Source organism: Sinocyclocheilus anshuiensis, unplaced genomic scaffold (assembly GCF_001515605.1).
Source record: "Sinocyclocheilus anshuiensis isolate Anshui unplaced genomic scaffold, SAMN03320099.WGS_v1.1 scaffold1455, whole genome shotgun sequence".
NCBI lineage: Eukaryota > Metazoa > Chordata > Actinopteri > Cypriniformes > Cyprinidae > Sinocyclocheilus > Sinocyclocheilus anshuiensis.
The window spans coordinates 84,157-95,136 of record NW_015541012.1 but is presented as its reverse complement, the minus strand read 5'-3'; the positions used below and the strand labels follow the sequence as shown (position 1 = coordinate 95,136).

The 10,980-nt window shown below is 37.7% G+C and overlaps 1 protein-coding gene across 1 annotated transcript in view; it reads right to left on the bottom strand.

The window, feature by feature from the left end:
- LOC107690462 (max-binding protein MNT-like) overlaps positions 1 to 8,699 on the bottom strand; it is a 22,548-nt gene extending 13,849 nt beyond the window's left edge. The window contains exons 1-4 of the mRNA XM_016488819.1: positions 8,627 to 8,699; positions 3,139 to 3,454; positions 2,946 to 2,987; positions 1,521 to 1,632 (exon numbers count right to left, since the gene is read on the bottom strand). Of these exons, the coding sequence (XP_016344305.1) occupies positions 1,521 to 1,632; positions 2,946 to 2,987; positions 3,139 to 3,454; positions 8,627 to 8,699 (543 nt within the window). The remainder of the gene's footprint in view (positions 1 to 1,520; positions 1,633 to 2,945; positions 2,988 to 3,138; positions 3,455 to 8,626) is intronic.
- Between the last annotated feature and the right edge of the window lie 2,281 nt (positions 8,700 to 10,980).

Sequence of the window (10,980 nt, the reverse complement as noted above, 5' to 3'; positions counted from 1 at the left end):
TGCCAAGTCTGCGGTTTTCCCGTGGAATTGGGCTACTTTAACACTGTTGCCGTGGGTTGTTTTTCATTTCCGCGAGTTGAAGCACCCCTAACGTGATATTTAGCTCCTGGAATGCGAATTTTACCGGTGGAACCCAGCCGAAAAACGTGTATTTTACCCCCGGAAATGCGATTTTTACCAGGGAACCCCCCTCGAAATGTGATTGGGCTAGTTTTGGGCTAGTTTTGAGTAGCAATTGGGCGGGGTTTTTTTTGCGAAAACTCCTCCTGTAGCGAATCGATGTGTTTTTGTAAGAAAAATAACCATATTAAAAAGTAATAATCACTTTAATCTAGCTTGCGCTCACTGTTGTAAACGGAAGCAGCTTTGGAACGGAAGCAGATGACGTATGAGTTCAGCATTGCGCATGCGCCGGTGAGTCTTGTGAAAACCAGCGTTTGTTAACAGGAGCAAAGGAAGCAAAGTTTTCTTTACAAATCCTCGTTTTGCATTTCTAATTAGTGACCATTGTTTTGTTTTGATCTCTCCGCTGCGCTTCCACATGCACTCTGAGCGGCGCATAAGCAAAGCTGACCTCATACGACATCCGCCTGGAGCTGCTTCCGTGTACAACTGTTGGCGCAAGCTACATTTAAGTGATTATTACGTTTTGAATATGGATATTTTTCTTACAAAAACGCATCGATTCGCTACAGGAGACCTTTGTTCCCCCCCCAGAGCTGTGTGAGACACTTTTTTTTTTTATGGATGGGCGCTTTTTATTTAACTTCTTTTGGACTGATGCATGCAACACCCGCTGAGTGGCATTAAACAGCTTGAAAGATCAAAGACAATTTTTAATATAACTCTGACTGGATTAGTCTGAAAGAAGAAAGTCATATACACCTAGGATGACTTGAGGGTGAGTAATTTATGGGCTAATTTTCATTTTTGGGTGAACTAACCCTTTAAGTTGTCTAATTTGGCACGGTCTTCCTCCCTGCTACAATAAAAGTAGTAAGGATTTCCTCTGTGTATACTTATCCTTACAAGTACAATTTTAGCTGTATTATTTGTGTCCCCTTCAAAAATTGCTCTTGAGAAATTTTATGTTTATTGTCCCCCCCCTACTGTAAGACGAAATTTACGCCCCTGGGAGCTGGTTTAATCAAAGCATGACTTATGATCTCAGTTTACCGATGGTTAAGAGAAGGTGCTCTGCCCACACTGCAGGAGAGCAATTATCCTTTTTCCCTCTGCAAATAAACTCTATTAGTGATGTGTAATCTCACGCCTTTAGATCAATCAGAGCAACACTGGAAATATCTCATTTTCAGCTTATCAATCTTCAGATTAAAGAACTTTAACTAACAAACTTAAGACTTCCTCAGCGTGTGGTATTCCCTCCTGCTCTTGCATTGTTTACATGTGCAAATATACACCTCAAGTCAAAGTCTGATGACATGGGCTGAGATACAGATGTACAGCAGACAGTGAACGTGTAAATGAAGATCTATCAGCGCAGGTAGAGTTGATCTTACCTGAATGTATCTCAAAGCACTTCTCAGAACGCTCAGATTGGAGGTCTTCTTTTCGTCAACATGAGGGATGTTTTTTTTCAGGGTCTCAAAACACTCCTTTAAGTGAGCACGTCTGAGAAAAGGAGATCATTTATTAAAACATTATAATAAGGGTTTATGTGGTGTCAGCACTTATTTATAATTAAATTTATATAAACATTTATATTTCATAATAGACTTATATGAGACAATAATTAAGCACTATATATTCATTTTTAATTGTTAAATATGTCAATATATATCTAGTTCACATATGTAACAAATAAACAGGTATTTGTTTAATAATATACATTTAATTTATATAATATATATACATATAAATTATATATTCAACAACTAGAAAACAGGTATTTTAATATGTAATAATATTTCAAAGTATTACTGTTATTACTGTATTTTTTATCAAATAAATGCAGCCTTTGTGAGGGAGGAGGCTGGGCCGGGGCAGGTATGTGGCGGTGCTCAGGTCCAGACTCCTCCACCCAGGTCACATGGTTAATTCGAATGGGCTGAGTATGAGAGTTAACTTCTGCTCTCCGCTTCTCCGCCTCCTGCTCACGACGCCGCCTTTCCTGAAGTTCATTCTCTTCTGTTGAAAGAAATACAGGGAAATTTACATTACTTGTCCATATTCAGAACCTACTGGTTATTCAATGGCCCATATTGATATTTACATAATAAATATTTAAATTTAGGCACCACAACTGCACAGTTAGAAAAATGGATACTCATTCTGAGATTTGCTAAAGATTACATTTAACAGTGTTATTAAAGATGAACTTTACGTAAGTGTTAGATGACAGCAATGATAATATAAATGTAAAAAATATGTGAAATGAGAATGAAAAAATACATTTTCAATTAGTGTTATTTTAGTATTTTTAATATACCTTTATAGTATTTATTCATATTTTGAATTAGGTTAGGTTACTATTTTCATATTTTCAATTTTATTTATAGTTTTAATTTTAATTTAAGTTTTAGTAATTTTGTTATATGCTTTCAGACTTTTTATTAGTTTTTATATTTCTATTTAAAACATTTTATTTCAATTTTACTAATTGTATTAATTAACTATATTATTTGTTATAACTTAAATTTATTTCAGTTAGCTGCCTAGCCAACATTAAGGTTTAAGTTTTACATCCAATATTTTTATTATATTTTATTTTAGCCTTATTTCAATTAACAAAAATATTTTTTGACAGTTTTAAATAGGGCTGCACAATATATCGAAAATATCGCAAATGTAAATATCGATAAATGCAGCCTTTGTGAGCATAAGAGACTTCTTTCAAAAAAAATGTAAAATCCTACCAATCGTGCATTTAGAACGATAGTGTACATACATTGCACTGTATGTGGAAAAACATTATGTGACCTTACCTATTTTTTTCAAGCTTATTGTGCACTTCCCTCGTTCCTGCCCTGTAAACACAGGTCATATGGTCTTTAATAGTTAGCTCTCAAACATAATACAAACTCAGAGCTGTAAAACCAACTATAAAAGTTTTCACATGATTCAGTCTTAAACAATGGTTAACATGGTGATAAATAACAGCTTCACATCCTGACTCACCCTCCAGGTCTCTTCTTGCCGTCCAAATTACGGTGGTCATCAGGCGGGCTGCCTCTGACCGCAGGGCTGGGGTGGGCTGAAGGAGGTCCAGGCTGAGGGAGAAGTGCATGCTGGGAAGCTGCGACGATGGAGCCCGGGTAGGTCTGGAGCTGCTGGGCTGGTTTGGTGCCATTGGATTGAGACAGTGATGTGGGCTCTGCCTTCACCTGAGACGAGATGAGGGGGCACTGGTGAAGTGCCTGCTGGTTTGGCAGTGAATGGGTGTCTTTTCTGGGTGGCGTAAGGCGGGGTGTTGCCGACGGGCTGAGAGGCCAGACTCTTTGTGCGAGAGGGGGTTAACAAGATTCGACTGACTGGAGGAGAACCTCTCATTCGCCCAGATGTTCTGCATATAATAGGTAACTTCACCTTTTGTTAGTTTTGTAAATGCTTGTTACTTTGAATCATAACATAGTAGTGATTAGGGCTGCACGATATATCGAAATATCGCAAATGTAAATATCGTATAACGGCGTGCGATATCTGAATCATTTTAATAATAGGCTACTTAAATCAAAACGTTGCAAAAGGTCAAAGTTTTAGAATCTACGCATATAGCAATTGCGACGCATATATCAATTGCTTGACGTTAAAAATAGTTAAGTGCAATCAAGTTGCAGAAAACAACTCTTTGCTGTCTCCTCTTGCTGTCTGACTCGCACCTGAACACACAGAGAGAGACGCGTTTCAGACGGCACGCGAACACCGAGTTGATTTGCCTTTAATCATGTTTGAACTTTCTCAGACTATATTTTTTGCTGTGGTATATGAAGAAGTACTTAAAGTGTATGGAAAGCAAAGTCACAATGATATAAAATTAGTGTCATTCATTTTTTTGTCATTCACATTGATGTTAAAATGACATTTTCTGATTTGTGACATTACTTTTTATGTACTGCTAAAACACTGCTGGTCACTTTCAGAAGTTGTAGTGATTCTTTCTTTTCCAAGAAAGAATGTGAAACAAATTGGTTATATAATTTTCATTTTTAAATATTTTAAAATATAATTTAAATAGATTTTTCACACTTCGTATCGCATATCGCATTTTTTAACAAGGTATCGCATATCGCATTTTTTTTTCAATTATCGCACAGCCCTAGTTTTAAACTATTTTAGTTAATGATAATAAAACTGTTTTCAATATTAAGTGATACCAATAAATAAAAAAATATATATATCAGCCAATAACCAACATGGTAATAAAATATGACGATCAAATTTTTTTTATAAAAAAAAAAGTACTTATCAGTCTATACATTTTTAGTTAACATCCAAAGCAAGCATAAAAGATTAAAAAAAAAATCTAAATGGATGTCCTCTCTGTGTGCAGTCTCTCTCAGTGTGATCCAGTAAACAGTGTTCAAGGAAATGTAAAGACTGAACTATATGTTGGACACTGCAGGTAACTTTTGACCTTCAACATATGATGTGATGACATCTCATCTAAACTGGGGCAAATGATGGAGACGGGCCGCCACAAATCAAAATGGGTCTATAAACCAGCCTGAGATTATATCTAGCTCAGAGTGAACTCTAATAAAGGAGCTTTTGTGTGCGTACAGACAAATGAGTGTTTCTGGTTAACAGTGGAGGATAGAGATTACACTGTTAGAGCACATGGTGTACAGGCTTCAGGCTAAAGTTTCTCTGGCCTAAAATGAAACATGATGCTCGTCCCCCTCCTAGCACACTCCCTTCTTCAAGCAGCGCTGCTCCAAAACACCACAGGACGGCCTCTTGAACCTTTGCCAAAACTACAGCATCAATAAATACATGCTGTTGCACCCGACTTGACAATGTTTAGGAAATAGTAGAGACATTGGAGAGACACACAAACTACTTTTTCAATCAGAGAGGAGAACTAGAACTAAGTAATGCACTAAAGGACTTCCACTGCTGTTCAATAGTAAAGCAATTAAGGAAGCTACAGCTATTTTAGGTGAAAGGATTGGTCGCAGACTGAATTCAGGCTGAAAAACATTCAATCACATTTTTTTAGGTAAATGTTTATCCCCAGTTTAATGTGCAAACCAAGGCAACTACAAGTAACCCACTTGTAGGTTGATTTTCCTGAAAAATGTCAATTGTGTGTGGCATATTCAACACTACTGTGTTTGTTTGAGCAGCCCAACACGGCAACACTGGCTACCTGAGCAACCTGTTTATCTGAATGTTAGAAAATGAAAAATAAATAAATAATAACCGATTTAATAGAAAATTAATATATACACTACAATTCAAAAGTTTGGGGTCAGTCAAATTTTTTTCATGTTTTTGAAATAAGTGTCTTATGCTCACAAAGGCTGTAAAAACAGTAATATTGTGAAACATTCATAAAATTTCAAATAACTATTTTCTATTTTAATATATTTTAAAGGGGTCATATGATGCTGCTAAAAAGAACATTATTTTGTGTATTTGGTGTAATGAAATGTGTTTATGCGGTTTAAAGTTAAAAAAACACATTATTTTCCACATACTGTACATTATTGTTTCTCCTCTATGCCCCGCCTTTTTGAAACGCGTCGATTTTTACAAAGCTCATCGGTCTGAAAAGCGCGGTGTGCTGTGATTGGCCAGCTATCCAGTGCGTTGTGATTGGCCGAATACCTCAAGCGTGTGACGGAATGTTACGCCCCTCACCATACTGTTGATGCCGTGTCCGGCCGGGCCGGAGTGCTACTCTACACTGCTCAAAACTCGCGTTTGAACCGATCCGGCGATCCACAGCACTAAGTTATCTCTTTGGATTTGAGACTTTAGTCTTTGCAACTTTACATATCTTCTTTATGCACCAAGAGATTGTAACACTCCAAAGAGAAAGGAAAAATTGAAATCGCATCATATGAATTATCGCAACAAAAAATTATTTCTGTGATGGCAAAGCTGAATTTTCAGCATTATTACTCGTCTTCAGCGTCACATGATCCTTCAGAAATCATTCTAATATGCTGATTTGCTGCTCAAAAAGCACTTATTATTATCAATGTTGAATATTTTTGTGGAAGCCATAATAAATTTTTTCAGGATTCTTTGATGAATAGAAACTATTTTTTGTTTCAATTCATAGTGACAGAAATTACACTTCACCTTTAAGACATCTTTAAGCCATTTTATCTACACTAAAACAGTATAAATCGCATAAACACTGAATTCACCCGATAAACTCTTAGGCTTTGCTCAGCTAAAGTGCATTTAGATATTAGCTGACTGTTGTGGAGAATTTACCTGATCAGCGGTTTTATGGTTAATCCAAGTCAAGTCATTCCAAAAGCTTTCAGTATGTCCCTTACAATACTGTTTTCATTATTCCAACTATTTTAGCACACATCTAATGATATGTATAACAACCTGAATTGGTCAAAAGCCTTAAAAACATATTACCAACATAACACTGAAGAAAACTCTGCTTCATATCATCCAATTAATGGCAATCAAAAAATTTATCATTGCACAACCTAATGCTACCAGTAAAAAAAAAATCCTCTTAACGCACAGGAATTCAAGGTGTCCTAGATAAACTGAAAAAGACACAGGTGTGTGTGTGTGCCTGGAACGCCATGAATCTCATTAGGGTGAAAAGCCGGACAGCATCAAATCATGTGCACTCAGAGGATAATGAGACTTTTAAGACAGGCATTCTTATTGTGTGTGTCAGCGAAGGGGGTGGTGAAAGTGCTCCAAACTAATCTCAGCCTATCACAGCGCAGCAATCCACCCCCACCAGTCACCACTATGTTATTTGAACAGCGCACGCTTCCTCCTGCTGAAAAGAGGAGGAACCAAACAACCAATTACCAGAATACACAAGAAAGCACAATACACGTGAAACAGCAAGCCTTTCAAATGAAAATGTGACTGTTCAGTCCCTTTAAATACACTCGCTTTCCTGACACTGGAGCGGTGTTAACAGCTGATTAATGACATTACTGATATCTGTAAGAGGAAAAAACACCTCCCACATGCATAAACGCATATCAAGGTTTCACTTTTCTTTGAACAATTCTGATTGTGTCAAACAAGAGAAGAGAAGCCCTCAGATTCTTCTTCACATAATTTCCCTGGACAACACCTGACTGTCTAAAGTATTTTGGTGTACTTATTTAATGGCTATAGAGGGCAAAAAGTGTAACTGCACACAGGAAATGACGGTCCACCAGTGTGCAATGCAATTTACAGCCCAGCATTACAAACTGCTGGCTGAATGCTTTTACAGAGTCACATGCTGAGTAGAATTACAGTCAGCAGTGGTGAAATATACAGAAGTGAAACTGACCGAGAGGACTTCTGTCACAACCTTAAGACTGGAGTAAAATACATGTTAGTAAAAAAAATAAAAATCATGAGAATACATTTGATATATCAATGAGAAATAGAAAATCAGCTAAAAAAAAATCAAGTATACAATTGCAAATTAATATTAATATATATATATATATAATTTTTTTGATTTTCAAATAGTTAATTCTATTTATCCTCATAAATAATTGATTAATTGATATATCAATAACTGATTTATTGGTCCACAGATTGCATGGTCAACAAGCTTGTCATGTAAATTATCCCTGAGAATGTCATTCTTCCAGTATTTTTGTTAGAGCAACACGATGAACCAAAACTGCAGGAGTGTGTTATATAAATGCAGTACATTTTGGAAAAGCAAGCAGGGGGTTACTGTCCTACTTTCCCTCTGGCTGTAAGCCTACACACAGCCTCGTAAGCCCCGCCCTACACACAGAGCAGCGGCTGGCGCGCACATGGAGGGAAGGGGGAGGGTTCTGCCCACGCGGTTCTCACATGAGGGCGTGGCTATGACAGACACGTCACCGAGGCGCTTCAGAAAGCGCCAGTGAGTGGACGCATGCAGCGCGGGAGAGAAAACAACATTTGTGAAATAAGTAAACCGTGCACTGTTGCGCTGAAAACACTCGGCGAAAATGCAATAAAACATTATATCCATTCACTTCTACAGAAAGGGTGCAAATAAGAGCCGCGTAATGTGATACTTAGGTCATTATGTAAAGCGCAACTGAACTGGCACTCGCGCACGTACTTGTAAGCCACCGCCCTTAAAAGCAAGCAGGTATGTTTTTCTACATCGCCACTGCACGGAAGTATTCAATCACGAACTATCCCAACGGTCAAAGCTGATAAACATACATTATCTGCATTTTAATACATGGCTGTCACTATCCGGAAAACTACAAAGTAAACGTAAGCATACTATACTGCAGTTTCGCAGAGTCTTATTATCGGCGTATTATAACATGACAATATTTCATGTCACGCACTAACGTTACAGATTCCTGCTATCACGTAGCCTGTGACATCCCGTGCAACAATGTCTCATATTAACCGGATACTACATTAGAGAACAACATTGATTCATTAAAGTGACCCTCTGCCTGTCATAAAGGCTCGTGTCCCCATATGTTTCCTTTCTTACCACGTGCTTTCTGTTGTTGCAGGGCTTGCAATTCCAAAAACTTCGCCGCCTCTAAAAGCGTCTCGATACTCATCTCTGTTTCTTGTTATGGTCCAAAAAAGATTGGGGAAATTAATTAAAATGCTAAATAGATCGATTAAAATGCTTCTGCCCGGGATCCAATCTTCTCGTCTATAAAAAAAATAAAAGGAAAGGAAAGACGTGACTGGATCCCCTTTGAAGTCACTCTTCCACGCACGTAGAGGAGTCACAACAAGATGGCGCGGGTTATTCAGTCAACATTTCTTGCCATTGTACAGACAGTTGGACTCCGCCCCCTGCACCGATGCCCCGCCCCCCACACGCTGGTCTTCCAAAACACGAAGATGGCAGTGCTTTAATAATCGCGTATATTCGACGAATTACGATAGAACACAAACTGACATAAGGTCAGTAATACGTATGCCACCACGTTTCTTCTGTGTTGGTTAAAATTCCTAAGTAGAACGCTTAAAATATAAACGTCGGATCCAGGTTTTACGCAATACACCTACACATACCACGCCTCTCGTTGATTAATAAAACATGAGATCAGAGCAGCCAATAGGAAAGCAGCCATGCAAGGCATGGTATCTGCTCACATGGGTGTCATTCTGCGCGTTTTGCACGCCAACTAAAAACGAAAATGCAACCTGCAGGTCGACCTATGGTTCAGTCACTATTCAAACAGATGGTGAGTATCGATAAACAGTCCGCAGTAACATTACACAGCACTGTCACCATGATTTGGCTGGGATCAAAACGCAATTTCTGTGACAAAGATCCAAAACATCTCTGAAATTAGCTGGTATAGACAGCACACACTGCTTTACAGCAGTATAAAAAGCTAATTAATAAAAAAAAGTAAAAGTTATACTTAACTGAATGTTTTTGGCCTCCTAAACTACTACATATTTACATCAATTCATAAAAATGAACCCTTTTCTGACCAGAGATATGCAACTTTTCTATAGAAATATATTCACCACATTAACATTTATTTCAGTAAACCCTCATTTTGAGCAATAAACACCACCAGTTCACTCTGCTGCCCTTTTTCACCCGAGATACAGAATCTTTTCTTTGCTGCCATGATACATGTGCCGACTGAATAAAGGGTGAGTCATGTGACTGTATCCATGGTAACCGGTGAGGCAGTGTACTGCAGGACAGTAGGGAGTCTTGAACTTGAAGAGAAGGAGAGAGCAGCAGAGATGGAGAAAAGGGTCTGGTGACAAAAAGAGGACAGAACATTTTGAACGTTGAAATGCATTGATTAAATAGGGTGTTTAAATACACTATACATTACTAATAATCCTAATAAGACGATAAGAAAAAAATTGTAAAATTTCTAAGCCCTTGCATCTGAACTTTCTCTGCAATTTCCCACATGACTTCTTAAACAGCTATTGCACATGTATTCAAACCAGTTATGTATCTGATTTAATTCAAAAGGAAAACCCTTACAAGAACAGCTGTACATTTCTGTTTACGTCTCTCTGGTAGAAGAAACAGCCTTCCACATGAGATCCAAAATCCTGTTGCTTTGTGGTAACTGCTATGCACGTCAAGTCATTCTTCATTTCCTTTTAATCATTTGAGAAGGTCAAAGCAGAGGGTAAGCAAACACACTCATAAACCTGCTCTACCCTCAGACTTTCATGAGACTCTCACATGCACGGAAATGGAGAATAAACTCCTGGTTCAACTTCAGAATCTGCCCCTGGAGCAATTAGAGTAGAAGTTTACCCTGGAGAGCTTCACGTGACTCCCAGCGCACATTATCTGCTCGTGGTCCTCTCAGTGACTGCTGCTGCCGCCACTGCTTCCTGTTATGAAAGCCTGCTCCTCTCAGGACGTTTATACTAACTCAAACGTCCCGTGAAACAACCAAAAAGGCATTCCAGAGACCGGAAGTGCAAAGGAACACAACCTATTACTGAGTTATTCGGCTTTCCAAATATTTTATGTCTAAGGAATATATGGGGACAATCTTTGTCCAGCATTTGTAAAAGCAGGAAACTATTGCCTCTTAGGTAAACTGGGTTTGGGTTGGTTAAATTCAGAATCAAAGTTACTAACAAAAATAGTTTAACATGTATTTAAATTATATTGTTTATTATAAAAAAAATTAATCCGAGAAAGCCCAACATTTTTTATCATATTTTTATATTTGATTTAAATTTTTATAAAACTTCTGAGAAATGCGAAATGTTTTTTAAAAATCTAATCCAAAGCAATATTGTTCAGCAGAAAATTGTGTCAAGTAAAAAAAATCTAAACAGTGGATCCATTCATATATCTTTAAAATCAGCATAAAATGAAATATATACCTA